This window comes from Eurypyga helias, unplaced genomic scaffold (genome assembly GCF_000690775.1).
Source record: "Eurypyga helias isolate BGI_N326 unplaced genomic scaffold, ASM69077v1 scaffold15006, whole genome shotgun sequence".
Lineage (NCBI taxonomy): Eukaryota > Metazoa > Chordata > Aves > Eurypygiformes > Eurypygidae > Eurypyga > Eurypyga helias.
Window position 1 is genome coordinate 1 of NW_010256115.1, and position 19,966 is coordinate 19,966.

The 19,966-nt window shown below is 37.2% G+C and overlaps 1 protein-coding gene across 2 annotated transcripts in view; it reads left to right on the forward strand.

Moving 5' to 3' along the window:
• The first annotated feature begins 770 nt into the window (after window positions 1-770).
• The window catches only part of PTPN3 (protein tyrosine phosphatase, non-receptor type 3), a 63,655-nt gene continuing 44,459 nt past the window's right edge, over window positions 771-19,966 (forward strand). Inside the window, exons 1-5 of one of the 2 annotated variants that reach the window (XM_010153556.1) lie at window positions 771-786; window positions 3,267-3,363; window positions 9,093-9,156; window positions 14,405-14,577; window positions 19,574-19,708. In XM_010153556.1, the coding sequence (XP_010151858.1) occupies window positions 3,296-3,363; window positions 9,093-9,156; window positions 14,405-14,577; window positions 19,574-19,708 (440 nt within the window). In that variant the 5' untranslated portion in view covers window positions 771-786; window positions 3,267-3,295. The remainder of the gene's footprint in view (window positions 787-3,266; window positions 3,364-9,092; window positions 9,157-14,404; window positions 14,578-19,573; window positions 19,709-19,966) is intronic. The other variant, XM_010153557.1, reaches the window with a different exon arrangement.

Consider the following 19,966-nt stretch of genomic DNA (forward strand, 5'->3'; position numbering starts at 1 on the left):
GCCGGAGTTAAACCATGACATGGTGTGATTGTTTGTCCCTGGAGTTTAGTGCTTCTAAAACATCGGTTACAAGTCGTTGCTTGCACTTAATGCCATGAAGCGAACCTTTTTGCTAACACATACGGCACGTTATCATTGATTGTGCTCCTGAAGGCCTATAAGAAAAGGGACAGCACTGGATTATATCAAAGTGGACATTCTCAGCGTTGCCTTCTGGCAGATAGTCTTCTATTTGCCGAGTGCTTTGCCTGTGCTGCGGCATTTCTGCGGAAGAGTACTCCTCAATGTTTGGTCTCAACTAGTAGCTGGTTGGCTGTCGAGTAATGCTTTTCTCAAGTTTGTGGTGAAGGTTAGATACCTCCTCCCCAGTATGCTGCTGCTTCACAGAGGCTACCACGTTACACCCCAGCCTTACACCCCAGGGATGTTTGCCATGCCTGCTGATTGTTCTTCCCCCACCTAATACTGCTCTGATGAAATCACCCCTGCAGTTTTGTCAGATTACAGTGCTTTGAACAGATCTAGCTGGGACCAGTTAAACTGTGGCTTTTTGAAAGGCTTTATCTCTGTGGATCCCTACAATTTCGCTTTTTGCTGATAAAATAGTCCTTTTAGAGTGTGTATGGCAGAGGGACTAGCTAACACCTGGCTTTTATACTAATGGCCAGGAAGCTGGTGCTTCTGTACTAGTGGTTCAGAGTGGGATGCTTTTGGATAATGTTTCTTGAAGAACAGATAAATATCTAGTTTCCTGAATTTTAATGTTTTATGGTGTGAAGTTAAATATTTTGCAGAAGCTGAGTGTGAGATTTCTTTTTAGCAACTTGTTAAACACAGAACTTCCATTAGTGAATCAGTCTGAACTCAGCCTTCACCTGCAAACACATCTGCTTTTCTCTGAGGATAAATCTGAACTGCTAAAGTTGTAATATTCAAGAATGAAATAGTATTAAGAAACTCAGGAGAATTAATTCAATATTTGAAAACTGTATTGAGCTTTCTTGAATTCCTAATGTCCTTTTGTCTCTGGACCACTATCATCTGCTCAATAATTAGTCTGATGTTAAATCACATTTCATTTTTACTCAGAGAGTTGAAGACAGGAAATTTGTAGAATCAATATTATTTCCATATGTACAAAAATCCAGATGATAATTGTAAATTAAATCAAATATCAATCAGTATTTAACTAGCTAGATGCCTGGCATGATGGTTTTATCTTTTTTTTTTTTTAATTATCTACATAAAGAAATAGGTAAACAGAAATGTATATGCATGTTATTTCTTAGTTGTGCAATTTAACAGTGTAGATGTTTTGAAAAGGAAATAACTTCACAACTACATCATCTTTCTTTCGGGAGACCCTCTTTCTTTATGCCAGTCCAAAATATTGTTGGATTTCTGAGGTTTAACACAAGAGAATTCATTATAACAAACTGCATGGGAGGTTAGTATTTTGGACTGGGGCAGAGAGGGGTGGGGAATGAACTTTGTTCTGACAAAGCTCCCAGAGAAAATACAGTACTTCAGCCTAATTAATCTCTAGCAAGTGTTTAGCTAATCTTTTATTTCTGCTAAATCATGTATGTTTTCATCTTTTTCTCTTAAAGCTGTTTTTTTTTTTCTTCACAATATTGGTTTTTAAAAACAGGAACCTGGAGTAAGCTCCAAGTACTAATAATACAGGTTTCTGCGCTGCTTTAGGTTGGTTGTATCATGTCAGGGGGAGCAAAATTACAGCCAATTCAACTCCTGAAATGCCTCAGTTTTCTCCCTGAGTATTAACAGGTTGTTAGTTCTGGATACCTATAATACACTGGCATAAACTGGATGTTCATGAGCTTCTTCCAATGGAGATTCAACCAGCTGAGGTGGCAGGTTGTGGGTATTATTAATAATTTCTGCTGATTCTGGGCTACACTGATGTTGTCTATTTGGACTGCTACCTACCTAATGATTTTTTTATTATACTCTGAGGAAGGACTGCTGTTCCTCTCATCTTGTCAGTATTTAGTGTTAATGAGCTATGTATTGAACAGGTTATGCTCATTCTCTATGAACTGCTGTGGTATTTCACTGGAGGTTTATAAATCATGTTGCAAATTACATTCAGCTTCATTCATGTGCCTGTATCATGCTTCTGTTCAACTATTTTTGAAGGATTTATGGTAGACTTTCCACAGTATTGTTAGAGCACATGCTATTTGTTCCATTCTTTTGAACCTAACCAATATAAAGAAATCGGGATTGGACATAGGAGAAAACTGTATATTGAGCACCATCTAGAGGAGCAGCTAAGTTACTGAAGGCTTTAGGAAAAATCCATTACCCTTGGCCATCCTTTACAAAATAGTCTGAAACTACTCTTGAGTCAAACCTGGTGTTTTAACTGTCGGGTTCTACACTTCCATGTAGATTTATGCACGTGTTCAGATCTGTTTAGAAATTTGCATAATAATGTATTAGTATTTGTTGGTCATAGAGAGATAGGAAGCCAAGATGTAAAATTTTTTTGTAATATCAGTTTGGGTTTAGACTCAAATTGACCATTCAGTGACCTACACCCCCACCCCCACCCAGCACCCCTTTTTTTCTTTTAACTCAAGTGTCTGATTATATGTCAGTATGTTTTTCCTCTTGAATATCTCAATACATAAAAAGGATTGTAAATTTACGGATGCATTTTTCCATTTAAGTGTGTTGAGCAAATGCACAATTTTGTTTGTTTAACAATGTTTAGTGTATCAAATATTCATGTACACATGTGTATTCCTCTGGCATACTTTCATATGCAGAATTGTGGTCACCTCCTGCCCAGCCTTTTTTGGTAAGACCTTTTTGGAAAAAATAAGGAATTATTTCCTTTGTCTTCTCAAACAGCAGAGAATCAGGACATTTGTGTTCAGTTCCCAAAATTCTGTGATGTTTACCTGACTGACATTGGGAAGTACATCAAATTCTTTGCTGTGGTTAAATTAATAAGGCTAGACTTGAAACCTTAGTCAGATGCTGACCTAAACAACATCTAGTGTAGTAAGATGAACATTACAACTTCTTTTAAAGAGTGGAAATTTGTAATACTTTGTAGATAACACTGTAAGAGAAATGTGTGAGAAACAAAAATCCAAGTGTCTGACTGAATTTTGGCATCAACTCAGGAGTAGCAATTTAAGTATAGAAAACTTGAAAACGAATTTGTAAGTAGATAAAAGGGAATGTTACAAACTTGCATCTGTGTTCTTACAGGTTTCTTTGTTTGTTTGTTTGTTTTCAGGATCTCCACAATCTAGATCTCATGATTGGGATTGCATCCAGTGGAATTGCTGTATATAGAAAACTCATCTGCACAAGCTTCTATCCCTGGTAAATTCCTTTACTAATAAAGAAATATGTCTTGTCTTTTTAATCTTACTTCCACTTGCTTTAACATTCATACCAAAGAATGCAATACATAAATTTGTTCTTTATGGTGTATCATTTTTTTTCCTTAAGTTGAGATAAAAATGAAACCTATTGTTTAGACTTTAAATTCTCTAAGAGTTTTGGACTCCTTGCACTGTGTCAAGTCTTGATCAAATTAATTCACATACAAGTCTCCCCATGGGCTTTTCCTAATCATGTACTCTTAGACTTGCTGTTATTATACCAAATAATCTGTCCTTTTTTTTTTTTTTAAAATCAGTATTACTAGTAAAGTTCAATAGCTGATGGGCTGATCATTTTATCCTGTCATTCAGCATGAAAATATTAGCTTCTCAGAAAAGAAATGTAAAATGAGTTATTTTGAATTTCAGATTTACTGGAACTAGGATAATATAATTCAGACAAATTTTTAAATGTCAGCAAACAAGGCTATATAACGTTAAAAGGTTTTGGAGTCTCTAGGAGAGAGACTTTTGCATTATTCTATGATACTGAAAACATTTCTACAGCACTGTAATGCATTCTAAATAATTTTTGTGAAGAAGCAATGTGCACAAGATGTCTAATATGAATGACATTGGAAATCAGTTAAATAATTATTTATAGTATTTATAGGCTTTGTTATTTATGCCATACTAAAACTGATACCCTAAGTTAGAAATTATATGGAGGCTGGGCCTTTCCTTAAGGTTTTTGGATTGTATCTGAAAGATTTTTTTTCCCGTCTTTCTTTTTTTAAATTAATATGAAATTTTTCGGATGCTTGATGAAGTATAGCTTTGTCATGTTATGCATAATTTCCTCATATAATTTGTAACAGTTTTTCTGGAGAACGTTTTCTTAATCGTGACAGAAAAGTGCATTCTAATGGGTTGTACTTGCTTTTAACTCCTTAATTACATAAAAAAGTGCCTCTAAGGAATATTCCTTAGATACTCAAGTCATACCATCCTTTCATTAGGAACTCATACTAACAGGTACTTCCTATGAGAAAACAATAAAATAGGTTTCAATTTATTTTTAGTGGAAAATGTACTGCACAGTCTCTGGACTTTTCTTTTTTCTGTGCAGAGAGTTGTCTTTCATCTCACGGATGTACTGTAACCATCCTAAATGTATAACAATAACGCTCTCTTACAGCACAGTCTTGTGTTTTTCCCTCTCTAATGTACACTAAAACATTAAAGAATTTTATCTTTCATCTTTGTGCCCTGAGCTCTGCCCTTTCATATGTCAGTCTCACAGCTTCTTTAAACAGCTGCAGGTTTTAAAAACTACCAACTGGAGGCACATTTTTCTGTCTTCTGCAAGTCTTTTTGTGCCAACTTAGTGATCTAAGGTATGAATGGGTAATATTAATTCTGGAAACCATAGCAATACCATTTTAAATCCCAGGATTATATGATTTCTTAGGGAGGAAAAGGGAGCTTGATAGAATACAAGGCAGGAGCAAAGAGGAATAAAACACATGCTAAAACGTCATTTACAAAAGCTTATTCTCATGAAAAGAAATGGAGAGGAAAAAACCCACCAATTTTTCAGTTCAAATAATTTCCATTCTCAAATATGAGGTTTAGGCAGCAGTGTTGTCAGCTGACAGCTAATGCAATTGTTCCAAGCTTTCCTACTCTCTCTCTAAAAATATCTTCTCAACTTGAAAGGAGCAAAAACTCTCTACATGGGGGATAACTTTTTGATAATTTATTTCTGGCTTCTTGAATGGGTTAGTCATAACCCTATCTTTATGAAGGAATGGTGTCCATTCCCTGCCCTCCAAAAGTAAGCAAACAAGGTAAAGTCACCAGACCAGACAAGCCTGGGCTGTATTTGTAGTGTAGTACACTTCCACTTTCTTTTTTAGACTTCAGAGGAGAATATACTTATGTAATGCCTGGAATTTTAATGTATCTTGGTTGAGCTGAAGGTGTGCAGGTAAGGAGATGCCTTACAGAACAGTATAAGCCTCAGAATGCAAAAAAAAAAACCCAAAACATTTAGATGATTGAAATAGTATTTAGATTTAAGTTAAATAGTGTTTATGTAACACCATTTGTAGTAAGTAGTTTTTCCTATCGGCTGAGCAAGCTTCACAATAAAAGTGGTAGAACTCGAGGTGGCAGCAAACACCATCAAAACACTTTTTGCGAAACTAAGTAAACCCCTGTGCAGCATTAGTGGATGATGACAGTACAACTATGCCATATGGTAGTAGTCAAAGGGGACGAAAAGTTTTCAGGAACAGAGGCACTAAGAGAATACTCCCTTGGCAAAAGGAGGGTTTTCAATCAAAGCAACCTACATAAGGAGCTGACTGATCAGTCAGAGGCAATGCAAGTCAAAGCATATTTAAAAAATAACTCTGGATTTAATGCAGTATTTTCTATGCTCTGGGAAGTTATTCTTGGGGGTGCTCTACTGTTTTCAGATTAATTTCCAAATTTGTTTTGCAAGTAGAATATTGTCTTAACGGCAAAACCATACACGCACTCCGCATCAGCAGCAATTAAGGTTGTGTGTTAAATGCTGTTCAGTGTATGCAGTTTCGTTGCTTTGAAAACTGTAGAGAAAGTTCTAGAGGAATTCATTCTGTGTTGCTAATTAAAATTTAAAAACAACTCAACAGTCTTATGCAGCAAGTCTGACAGAACCTTTCCTGCTCAATCTTCCAATTCTATGATTCCAGTGGCAAAGTATGAGACTTTCAGTTACAGAACAGTTTTGCTTCAAGTCAAAAAATACCAGCTCTTAGTACTAAGTACTTGGACAGAACTACCAGTTTGATCAGAAATTAATAGTTTTCTTGCCTACTACACAACCAATCTATCTTGACCTTTGTGAATGATAGGAAGACAGGACCCAAAAGATGTGTCATTATTAATAGACTACAAATATTGAGCTTTTTTTTTTATTCATTTGTGAATATTGCATAGTCACTGGAATTTTGGTGAGTGATAAGGGCAACTGAGCTACCAGTTAGGATACGAATAGCTGCATTCTACTCCAAATCATGTTTTGGATGTGGCATCTTCAAGCATTTCTAAAATCTAAATTCTTTGATACCTTAATCTCTTGGATTTTTTGTGGATTGTGCTATATGCGAACATTCACTTCAGCTTGTAGGCGTAGCATTGCAAAGGATTTTTAGTTAATGTTAAATAACACTGTCAAATTAGTAAGTGTTCTTTGTCACTGAATTAAATAGATTTAGTTGTACTTCAAGAAGAATGAATGGAATTGAGAGGGATGCTCTAGTTGGAGGAGAGTTAAAATAAAGAGATTTAAAGCCCTGATTTGACTTGAAGTAATTATATGGTCATGCAGTGAATCATGTTTTGTTGGGGTTTTTTGTTTGGGTTTTTTTGGAGCGGGAAAAAAGGAGGGGAGGGATTGAAAAAGTTGTTTAGGTATTTTTGGATGTTGGCTACCTTTTTGTTGGGTGTAGGGGTTTTTGCTTAGTCTGCAAGGTTAGTTTTCTGTGTCCTCCGTTTCTGCTGGCTCTTCATTAGGGTAAAAAACAGACCATGTGCTGACTGTGTAAGCTAAGAAAGATTAGACTTCAACAAATAAGTTTTTTGAGCCGAAGTCCAGACATACGTTAAGAAACATCCAGAAGTGGAAAACATGAGTGGTACTAATTCAAGTGGAGTAGTAGCACTAGGATTAAGAAAGCCTTTATACATAAATGAGTTGCATCTTGGTAAATGCAACTGAAAGTTTGTGACTTATCAGGAAATTCAGAGTCCAGAACTTTTAGATGAGCAGTACAGATAATTGCTGTTTGAGGTAGCAAGTCAGATGTCACAGGTATTTCTGGAGTTGGCCTGACAGGAGAGGTGGATGTGATTTAAACTTTCTAGTAACCACGCACAACAGTTTGCCTGGTCGGCAAAGGACGTGTGAATGAAATTCCTGTTTCATTGTGGTTCTGTAATTTATGGAGAAAAGCATTTTCAGAAACAGGCACACATTCAGTTTTCCACCTCTTTTGTGCAAGATGGGGGATTGTTGCTTCCTTTCTTGTTTGTAACTGACAAATACATGAATCCTGTATGAATGAGAAACGTTGTGCTGTAGGGTGCATATCTGTCATGGGCAGTAGGGAATGAATGATATACCATTATCCCACTTGCCGGGAGCAGTGCAAAAACTGTGGTAAGAACTGAGGACATCATCAATATAGATCACACATGATGAGGTCTAAGGGGCTGTGAAACATTATCAGTTGATGAGAATGGGCCACGTTTAGAGGAGGGCCACGAAGATGCTCAGAGGGCTGGAGCACCTCTGCTGTGGGGACAGGCTGAGAGAGTTGGGCTTGTTCAGCCTGGAGAAGAGAAGGCTCCGGGGAGACCTTATTGAAGGCTTCCAGTACCTGAAGGAGGTCTACAGGGAAGCTGGTGGGACTTTTTACAAGGGCCTGTAGTGACAAGACAAGGGGTAACGGGTTTAAATTGAAAACAGGGAGGTTTAGATTAGATATCAGGAAGAAATTCTTCTCAGAGAGGGTGGTGAGGCACTGGAACAGGTTGCCCAGAGAAGCTGGGGATGCCCCATCCCTGGAAGTGTTCAAGGCCAGGCTGGATGAGGCTTTGAGCAACCTGGTCTAGTGGAAGGTGTCCCTGCCCATGGCAGGGGGGTGGAACTAGATGGTCTTTAAGGTCCCTTCCAACCCAAACCCTTCTGTGATTCTATGAATATTCTGAGACTGTTGACAGTAGCCTTTCAAAACCTTTTCGTGGTGTGCAGATGGTGTTTTTCAGGCAGCGATTAGACCTTAAATAGCTTTCCCAAGGCATCCATATGATTCTAACTGTTCATAGATTTTTTTTTTTCCAAAATGTGTAATATTTCAGTTATTGAAGTAGAAGTACTGTAGAGAAAATACAGATATTTCAGACAAGTCTTGTGAAGCTGTAGGAAAGTGTGTGGGTACCTAGAAGTTTAATTTAGCAAAACTGATAAGCATATAATAAAATGAAGGTTGCTTGAGCACTAATTCCAACTGTAATCCTTACCTTAGAAAATCTTTATTCATACTATGTATGTATAGAAAAGAGGTGTTCAGTTCTGTATAACATTACCACGTTAATTATGCAGAGATGCTAACTGAAGTGAAAAATCTGAAAACTGTAAGAATGAATGTTAATATCCTTCTACGGTTATGATTTTAACTAGAATGTTGTTTACTTATTAATAAAAGTACATGATATTTTTCTTATTACAAAGCCAATCTGTGAAGTCTCTGGGAAATGTCAGATGTTGTATGACCAACCTTGTCATGTCATTAGGGTCTTAGATTTTGTTCCTTTAGTCACAGTTGTCATGATTCTTAAGTTATACATTTAACACTTGTGTGACTTAGTAAAGGATGTCATCAAGTTTTTGCTGCAAGAATAGATTTGGTGGGAGAGAATTGCTGTGTGAGCTATTTAAAGAGTAAATGAGGAAGAATCTCAATTTTTAAAAGATCTTTCCTTAGCTAAAATCTTTGCTTTGAGTTTTTCGACACCTATTGCTACTCAGTACAGGAGATGGCTGCATATTATTTATTGAATATTTAACAGCTATAATCTTTTAGTCTTGCTGTATGCAGTATTATTTTTCTTTCCCCACCTCCCCCCTGCCCCTAAGCATTGTTTAGTATTTCATAGTCTCTTTCTTTCTTTTAGGGTGAACATATTAAAAATTTCCTTTAAAAGGAAAAAGTTTTTTATACAACAACGGCAAAAACATGTAAGTAGCCATTTTGTTTTCTTTTGCTCAAGTGGTCTTTTTTTTCTCCCCCAAATGTTAAGACAACAAAAGGCTCTGTTGTATTAACTTGCCTTTAAAATGGTTTTCTTAACTTGCCCTTGCTATTGTGGTTCTTTTACGCTTGCTCTGTTTCCCATTTTCATTTCCTTTCCAGCATGGAATCTTTTCACATTCAGTCTGTTGGACTGTATCTTACCCATGCAGGTCTCCTCTCTGGGAGACTTGGGGGAAATGGAGATCTTTGTCCTTTCTCCAGTATTTTGTAAACTAATGTGTATTTCCCTTTTCTTGTCAGCATCTGCTGCTCTTTTCTCAGATGCTCTCCCTGCCCAGTAGAGTCACTGCAATGAATCTACTGAACAGCTGCTTATCCCATCTAGGAGGACTGTGAGAGGTCCCTTCTGCTTATGGGGCTCAGAGTTCTGATGGAAAGGAAGGTATTTGGAGGAAAGGGCAGGCCTGTAGCTGAAAGACATGCAGTTGGACAGGGGACATCTCCTCCTGCATGTAACATCGAGCATTTTAGAAGATGGCAAAATAGATGAAGACAGTTGACAAAACTGTGCAATAGAAAATCAAGATTAGCCTTCATAATGCTGTGTGCCTGCCTTTTGCAGAAAGGTTGTAATATTAGGCTATTTAATAGAAAAAAAAAAAGAATCTGTATTACAGTATTGTACTGGCACAACATGAAGAAATAAATTGGGCTGTCTTTGGAGGAGAGGAAGACAATAATTAATACGATAGGAAAAAATACAGAAATTAGTGACCAGCAGATATATAGATATTTTAATTCAGTCGAGGACAGAATTCAGATAGTGAAAGGTAAGTGTTAACTTATACCTAAACTCTGTGAAAACTGTTCTAGAAAATGAGCTCTTAAACTGCGAGGAGCTGTGTTACAAGAAGACCTCTTGACCCTCGTGGATTAGTGTCTGCTGAACATGCTAGGGAGGCTGGGGTTTTTTACCCAGAAGGAGAGTATTTTTATATTTTCTTTCTTTTCTTCCCATCCCCAGTTTGGTGGGTATCTCCCAGATTTGAGGAGTGTGCATATACGTACACATCCTTAATTTTCAGGGCTTGTGTAAATGAAGTTATATCTAGACGTAGTGCTACTGCACTAATGCTTACACCCATAGCATGGACAAATTAAATTGTTTTCTCTTTTGACACTGTCCTAACCCAACATAGAGGGGTCTTAAGTTTTCTGCAAGCTGTTAAGTTTCTAAATATATTGTTTATATGTAAACTTATCTCAGTCTGCTAAATGTATTTCACTGTATGGTTGGCAAGCCGTTCTGTTACTTGTGAGTGTAATTGTATTTGTATTACACTCAGTGTAATTGTATGACATTGGCAAGTATCACCACCTTCTAGGTTTGAGGATTAAAAAGTAACTGATAAGGAGTCTTAAGAAATTTTAAATATCTTCAAGTATACAAATATCAGCAATTGACAGCAGTTTCAAATTGTCTGTTAGAATGAATGTAGGAACAGAACTCTGAGTGGTTAGTAACAATGGATAGTAAAATGAGAATGCTTACAGGAGTTATTTGGAATATGGAGGGATAAAGTGCCAATTTGTTACAATTGCTGGACTCAAAGATCATGTAAAATATGTGTGTTCATTGCATAAGGACTTTACTACTGTCAAAAGTTAACTTCCCTTCTGGAGAGCTGTGGCACCATTGAGGAAGGCAGCATTCTTAAAATGTGTTTAAGTAAGCTTTTGTTAAATTATGACAGTTCAAGGCCCTTGATTCTCTTAAGTAATCTTCTCTTAAATGATCATAGTTCTTTATTTCATAACCCACTGAGATTACAGGAATGCACACTGCATTGTGCTCAGAGCTCTACAGAACTGTAGGAAAAATAAGGACAGACGGATGACCTTTTCACTCCTCAGTAGGTATGAAAAAGCAGACCAGGTGTGCTATAAAATCTCCAGATATATCCATCCTTGTCAGTTATCCCCCTGTGCCTGAAATTTAGGGCAGCAAGTCTGCATGCCCTCAGTACTTCAGTGTTACTGCTTTGAAAAGCTTGCTGTTGGAGTGCAAGGGGAGTGAGGGGGCAGCTGTGCTGCTAGAGAGTCTTTCCAGAATGGTGGCTCGCTTGAGGGATTGGTGAGAGCAGATGACTGAGGTCACATCAGTCCTTGGATCGATTTCATTTCTGCTTGTAAGTGCAGGAGGCAATAGGTAAATGAGGCTGCAAGTAAGGAAGGTAAAAGAAGGAGGAGAAAGCAGAGCAGATGCTACATATTAGTAGGCAAGATTTTACTAAAGATGGTGACGGTGCTATAAATATTTCAGGGTTTTGTATTTCACGTATAGATTTCTTCACAAAAATCTACAGAAAGTTCTCAAGGGCTACGAATTTGTAGTCATGTGGGATGTGCCATGTTTCATTGATTAATTCTCCCATTTCTCTTACTCCTTTTTGTTCTTTCCCGTGAGCCTATTCTGAAGACTCACCTTATCTCACTGTCTCTCTGCTACTCACCTCTTTTTACCTTCCCACCGCTTCAGTCAGTTGATCAGCTACTTGTTAGAAGTATGCAATATTTCTGTGGCTGCTGAAGAGCTACATAAGGACTGAAGAGCAATCAGTGAATGTCTGATGCTAGAAAAGCTCATATGTCGACTTAATGAACAGTGCAAGATTTAAGGTGGGAATAGGAGCTATGATGGTTTATAGGCAACATTTTGAAGCTTCCGGCAATTAAACTTTATATCCAGGGTATTTATCTGGTGCTTAAAACCAACCTCATTTTCTGCATATTAAAATATGTTTTTGCTTGCTGTGCTGTAGGTACTTTCAAATTCTTTGTGAATGGCATAGGCATATCTCTGACCAAAGTTCTTCCCTGATGCTGAAATAGCAAGACACTCACTTTAGACATTGAGAATTGTTCCCTCTAACTTAATGGCCATAAACTTCTCTAATCCTCATTTTTCTTGATAACTACTAAAATAGCATTCTTTTGGAATTTGAGTTGAGAAGAATGATAGGCTCTAAACCTTGGATCCTGCTGGGATGTTCTTTGTCTTGAAAATGTTGCATCGATTTCATAGCACATCTTGCAAGGTGGCTTATTAGTGTGCTGTATGGTTTTGTTAATGGAAGATTCTGTTAATTTAAAAAGTTGTTTTTCTGAAACTTCTGAAAGTATTTATCCTAACATAAGTCCCTATTTAAACTTTTAGCCCACTTAGGTGTTAAGAAAGTTCTGTGACAACAGTTGGGGAGAATATACTTGTTGCTTAGGGGGCAAGATTCATTACTATTTTCAAACCTAAATTTAAAAACGTAATATTAGATAGACTTAATTCCTTATTGATATACTATGGCTTTTCAGTATAACTGAGTTGTTTGGATAATCCAATTTTTATGGCAACTGAAAGACCAGCACTCCAAGCTGACAAAAATAACTGTACACTTCTTTTTATTTGTCTTCTGGAATAGTGTAAAATTTTCCAGTGGTATTCAGCCAACAGGGTGTATGTAAGAGTGTTTGTCATTAAATCTTGTGCTCTATATTGCAAGAAAATCTGACTTAAAATTTCACTGTGCTTGCACACTTTATGTAAGCTAATCAGAAGCATCTGTGGTGAACTGATAAAGGTGAATTGGTTCCAGTATGCATGAGGCTCAAATAACAAACCCTGCTTCTTAAAAACATAGAAAAATATTTCTTTTAACGTTTTAATAGATACGGGGAAAACATAGCTGAAAGATTGCAATCAGTTAATGTTTTTCAGTGCCTGTGTAAAATCAAGGGGCAATTCCTTTCTGTCTTTCGCTTGAGGTTCTCATTAGTTTTCTAAAACAGTGACTTTGGTCGTAGATTCTCTCAACTGGTCATAAAGTGACTTGCAGAATGTGGCAGTGATGTCTGATACATTGCATTTGTAACATTTTGCCTAGCAATAAAAAGACAAGACAAACAGGTTGATTATTCCAACCAAAGTGGTCTGTAATTACTACCCAGTAGGATTGTTGCTGTGAACAAATGACAGGACAATGGCAACTAGAAATCAAGGTGTTATCCAGGTGGAACCTCTATTTCTTGCTGCCCTGTACAAGAGAGCTTTATTAAGTCTGAGTCTTTTAAAAAGGCTTTGCAACCCAAATCCTGACTTCCTCCAAAGTATGAGCCAGAAAGAGAGCTTTACTGAGATGGTTGCCTGCCGAACTGTATGCTGAGGTGTCAAAATTCAGTCGTAATTCAGAGTGGCTATAAAAGATGAGAGATTAAATTGAAAACTTGCTTGACTTACTGAAGTGCTGAGCTGTGATAGTGATTAACTCAGGTCTCATGTTATCTTCCTTTCTCCCCTTTGCTTTGCTCTTCATTCCACTTTCTTTGTGTCAATAACTGTATTGACTAACCAAAACTGTATCTTGTGCAAAACTCTTGGGATCTGAAATAGCTCATTAAGTGCTGGTTGGCAAGGACGTAAACGTGGGTGGCACGGTTGCGTTACGCCTGTGTTTCACTGGCACTTTGGCACTGAAATTAGAACTGGGAATTTGCACCAAGACTTACTTTTGATCTCCACATTGTGGCCTCATCCATGTGTTATCATCCAGAAAGCAGGGTTAGATTTGAACATCAGTAGCAGCAGTTCCAGTCCCATCACAGCTACTTTCTTTTCCCCAAGAGGGATCACACTTAACATCTTTAGTATCTTCTAGAAGACTGTCAAGCAGATGCTTTGTGCATACTATGGCTCTTGAAAGAACATTATGGAGTTGGAGGCTTATGTGAAGAGTTTGAATTCAAGGACTGAGAGGGTGGTGTTTTTTTTTCCTTTCTACCTTGCCACCTTAATGGAATGTTTAAATGAGTTTTGTTTGTCATAGGAGGTCATGGTCTGGCTGGAAACCTGGAATTATATTTACTGTTTAATATTACATTTGTATATACAAATCTTTATAGACTTAAATATTTCATTAACACTATAAGGATTAGGAACTGGAAAAAAAAATTCAGTATTGCTTAAACGTTGAAAGTGTCCATTTTGTGGTCAGAATTTCATATAGTCACAGGGGTGTTTTGCCATCTCCATCTTAAAAACTACTATACGCTGATATTTCGGTTTTTTAAATTCATTTTTCCTACTTAAGCTAAAAGTAATTTTATTGTTGTTTTATGAGTATGTTGACTGTGTTTGGTTTGCTTGTATATAATGAAACATGATATTTCCTACCGTTACAGAATGAATCCAGAGAGCATATTGTTGCCTTCAACATGTTAAATTACAGAGCATGCAAAAATCTATGGAAATCTTGTGTAGAGCATCACACGTTTTTTCAGGCAAAGAAGTCACTACCTCATGAAAAAAAAATACTGTCACATTATTGGACCCTGGGTTCTAGAAATCCTGCAAAGTAAGTATTGTGTGAAAGCATGTTTTGCTCTGTAATAGGAACAGGAGGATTTGTCAATGACAGCTCAAGCTGAAGTAGCAGAGTTCAGCTCTGTCCACAGCTGTCTCCCAGTCTGTATGTGATCCATTTGACAAGTTACATAGCAGTTGTTTCAGTTTCTGCAGTGTGGTGTCATTAGAATAGAACTTCTCTTATAATTTTCTTAAAAGGTATTTGAATATAAGCATGTTTTACTACTATTGTTTCAGTTTGAGGTGTAAAAACCACTAGAAAGTAGAAATGTTATGTAGCTAATGATACAATAAGAGAATTTGCGAAACAGATTTGTTTGTGTATCACTTAGTGTTATATACACACTCTGTTTAATGTGTTAGGGCGCTTTCTGGAGTGTGTCATACAAAACACTTGTTACTGACATAGAGATGAAAAGCTTTGTCCCGTCCAAGTATTCAAGATAACACTTTTGGGGCACGTCTTTTATTTGCCTCATTGGGTTCTGCTAGTTATGGGGCTGGTGGTCTCATAGTGGTATCTAAGATCTGGTTCCCCAAAAGTAATACTTCATAGCCTGTCGTTTTGCTCTATGAAGTTCAGATTGTTCCTTCCCATATGCACCAACTGGGTTCTAACTTCGTTAAACTTTCACCTGCCAGGTTATTGCCTAGTCACTTCACATCGTACCGTCCTTCTGCATTTCTTTGCAACTGACCTTTATTTTTGCTATCCTGTGTGATTAATGTCTTCAGCGAACTTTGTTCATTCTTTTGTTTAGTTCACTAGTGAATATGTTAAACAGGAGAGCCCCCTACAGATACCCCTCTAAGACTTCACTGCTGATCTTTTTTTCACTATAACTCTAAAACGTTTTTTTCCTTTTCTCACTTTTATGTCAGAAGGGAACAGGTAATTTCTCCAAGTGAGGACCCTATTACCTAGCTCCTTAGTTTCTTTATGGGTTTAAAGGACTTTGTCAAATGTCTTTGAAATCTTGAGTAGCTTCAATCAGTAGTTTAAAGTAGGAGGTTACACTCAAGTAGTTATGCTGTTTCATCTTAGAGGCTTTTAAGTGTTTTTTTCTGAAGTATCAGTCCCAGTGATTCCTTTCACCATGTTGATTTTTCCTGTTGTTTCATTTATCAGCAATTCAGCTACAGATGTGTTATGTCCTGTGTCATTACCATCCCTGTCCATGTCCTGTCCCCACCCCACCCCTGAAAAAAATTGTCATGAAACATATAAAAGATCTTGCATATTAATAGCGAATTAAAAAGGAAGTCTTATTTCAAAGTCTTATTTCATTATCTTCTCTGAATGTGAGATTTTGGAGGGTTCTTTGGTCATTTGATCATCTGTAGTCTCTCTAGGAACCTGCTTGTTCTGACGATTTTTGGAGGAGTATTTTACGGTCTTTTTGTTTGCGTGTAGTGTTTGTGGGTTTTTTTGCAGTGTGTTCCATTAACAGTTTAACTTTACATTTAATTTGTCAGACTGATTCTCTCTTTCCTATTTGGATAAGTTTCAGCTTTTGAATGATGTCATCATACTTTAAATAGCTTCCCAGATTTTGGTGGCGGGCTGTTTTTTCATACTGTGATGTCTCTTTAGACACTGCAGAAACTCACGACGAGTGGACTAGTATTGCTTGTAAATGAAGCAGTTAAGACATGAGGGCTGTCCAACAGTAAAAAGGCGGATAAAATGTTGTTTTCTGCTAGAGTGGAAGTCTATATTTTCCCTTGATACAACATTATAGCTGAAGCAAATGAAAACAAGAGAGTTGTATGAACAGCAATCTAATTAACATTTTACAGATCTGTATTTTAAGAACCAGCTCCTCTGTGGTGTGATACGAACTTGTTCTTCCTATACTGAAGGTTTTGAGAGAAGTGACTTTCCCAAAGTTTGTAGGATTGTCACGTCCAGGCATCTTTTATTTCTCTCAAAGTTGCAAACAGATTCAAAATCCTGATGTCTGCATATAGGCATGCACACGCAGGCATTGTGCAGCCTTTGTAATGTGAATAAAGAACACAGTACGAGTTCCAAAGGTTATCAGTTTAGTATCATTCCATTTTTCACCAAACATCTCATTTTGACAAAGTTCACTGTTACAATTTCTTAACCGCCTGTAGCATACAGGATCATTCTCATTGCTGAACTGAGCTGCTAACGAAGAGTTCCTTTCAAGTAATATTATGTTCTGAGGTATTATCTCTGGTGAATTGCTTATTTAGGCTTTTAAGGAATCTCTAGGGAGGACTGTTGATTGAGATATCTTCATCTGCTTAATGATATCCTCTGTAATGATGCATTCTTTGGCCATATCTGTGCCAGCAACAAGTGTGAAATTTAGGCTCTCCATGAGGCAGAAATGACTCAGCAACCTTTACTGTCAGAGACTGCTACAGTACATAAGAAGCAACAATAATTTTGGAAGACTTTCAGTAGTTCCTATCAACTTGGTCACTGTCACAGCAAATTCCTTTCTCACAGGATTTAAGAAAAGGTGTGAAAAAGTCACCTGTGATATACTGAGAATTTTTACTTCTCTACTTGTTTGTGATGTTGTCTTGTTGTGGGGTGCTGTAAAAGACAACAACGTTCCTTTTCAAGGATGGCTCTGAGGTTATGTGGAAGCTACACAACCAAGAAAGGGATTCTACATTCTCCCTTATGAAAGGGATCAAAATTTCATTCCCTTTCAAAACAAACAAACAAAATCAAACCAAAAATCCCCACAAAACCACCCGCCCCACAAGTACACAACAACCCCACCAACCACGCCATACAACTCTGGAGGTTTTTAAGATTGTCTTGTCTTCAAGAATTCTTTTCATCTAACTTCTGTTAGCTTTGAAAGGGGTTACATTCAGGTTTTACCACCACAAGTTCTCCTCTGGAATTTGTTGCTTTCTTGTACTGTGTTCCGTTACGCTCATGTGAGGCAGATATCCTAGCATTTCTTGCATCAGTTCAAATAGTTGAACTCTTGCAGCCCTTTGGTACAATTTCTTACTTGCGCATCTCTGTGCCCTTCTAGAATCTCTTAGCTTAAAGCACTAGTGAAATTCCATTTAAATTAGGCTGCTGAGTTGTACTGATTGCCAGTAAGCCTTATTCTAAGGGTGGGCTGAATCATGTCTCCCAGATTCTGAGAGGTAAGTTTGTTCAGCGTTTCTGGACTGCATGCTGTCCTAGGTGCACTCTCATTCCTTGCTGAAACACTAAAAATATACTAATTTTTTCACAAAGGATAACCTTGGTAATAAATGGAAGTAAAGAATTGTGACCTCAGTATATTACAGCCCATTTTAGAAAGGCATTAACAGCCTCTCAGTAGGTTTGCTGAGAAATATCCTTATATGTGACATCTGAAGAGCAGCTAATTGGAGTTCAGGATGTTTTTTGTTATGTGCGTGAACTGAAATAACTAGAGAATATAATGTTAGAGTGCTTCTGTGGTCAGGGTTAGGAATTTGGGGTTAGGGATCAGGCTTTTTCGTCACGTGAGTTATGGTGCATCTCGGAAGTCACCTGCACTGGAAAATTCATCAACAGGCACTAGTGAAAAAGGAAAACTGATTAATGCAAAATATGCAGAATTGTTCAAGATTAGTTTTTCTAATACATCCTCTTTCTCCACTCTCCCTCTCCGCCCATGTAAGGCTTCTTTGAAAAAGCTCTGGTTTAAGACTAACAGAAACAAAATAGATAATAAAGGCAAAAGCTTCTGAGTTCACGGACTGTGTGTTTACTAAGCTTAAAAACATACGTGGATAACTGATTCTGACATGTAGATGCTTCATATTGTTTTCCCTCTTTTTTTAAACTGTGAGAAGCTTTAAGAGTACACATTTAGAAGATGAAGGAATTAATTTGCTGTAGAATAATGAACAAAATATGTAAAATACTTCAGAATATTAAAAAATTTTTGGGTTGCTTTTTCTGTTTTGCTTGTATGAACAAAAAGCAGTACAATGCAAAGCCAACTTAAGATTTTGTATTAGTATGATAAATATCCACAGCGTAAAAAGTTTGATTGGTTTGGTTTTTTAATGTTGTGTAAAATTGAGACACTTCAGCTCTATAGCAAAGTCCCCACATCCTCTGCTATCCCAGCCACCCATTATCTCCAGCTCAGGACTTAGTGAGCCAAAACTGGTTTCTCTGTAGCTTACAAATTGCTTCTTTTCCATGAGAAATCTTAGGCCTGTAAACTTGAAGAACAGCATCTTATGTCTTTGTTCTCGAATGCTGTGTAAAAACATGCATAAAAGTTAGTTTATCTCAAGTTCGATCTACTCTAAAAAATTCCATCTGCTGTATAATTCCACTAGTAAGATATTAGTGTTGCTTTCCCAGCTGAGTTTCTGATTCTGATGCAAACCTTATATTGTCAGGTTCTTGTCACAAGAAGCAGCCCAGACTTGAAGATCCTGTTTTCATGTCAGATCTTTTTTCTAGTGGTTTATTCCTGTAAGGAACACGTCACTGAAATGTGGCTTCCTTCTGGAAATAGAGAATGGTCTGGTGTAGGTCTTACTTGCTGAATCAGCAGGTAGATGGTTAAAGTCGTCCCATGCTCAGTGAAGTCATTAGTGGATTATTACCTCTGTATGAGTTTTAACAGGGAACATCTAGAATCTTTTGCCTGTATTTGACCTATGTTTTGTCAGGCACTCGGTTCAGTGCCAATAGGATGTACTGAATTTCCTGTTTTCCCCTCTATCTTCTTCACAATTGGGTTAAAAATAGCTCCCAGAAAAAATTATTTTTACTCAGGCTTATGGTTGGCATTCTAGCAGGGATTAACAGTTTTATTTCCTTGAGTGATGGTCACCAAATGGCTCTGTGAGAATGCAAATGCAGAAGTGAGGAGTGCCAAGCATAGAGGACGCTTCAAAACACATGAATTATAAAACTGACTTTGATAAACGTATTTCATTTAAGTTTTCTATGCAAAATAATTAACATACAGTTTCTTGTCTCTTTTCAGGTCAGTAAACAGTCAGTACTGCAGGAAAGTTATAGGTGGGATGGTTTGGAACCCATCTATGAGACGATCTTTATCTGTTGAGCATCTAGAGACCAAAAGCCTTCCATCTCGATCACCTCCTGTTACCCCTAATTGGTAAATCAGGTTTCAGCCTTTCCTATACCTCCCAGCCTCCTACCTTTTCTAATTGTATGTACTTCAGCAGAATTATTATGTAGTGTGAACATATATATTGAAACACTGTTATTCTGAGAATATATATTATCATGAGAAGAGTGGGTGTCATTTACCTCAACTTTAGCAAGGCTAATGATACTTTCTGCCAAAATATTATACTCCTATATACCCATATATAATACAAATATTCTTGTATATATACAAAATACAATGTTT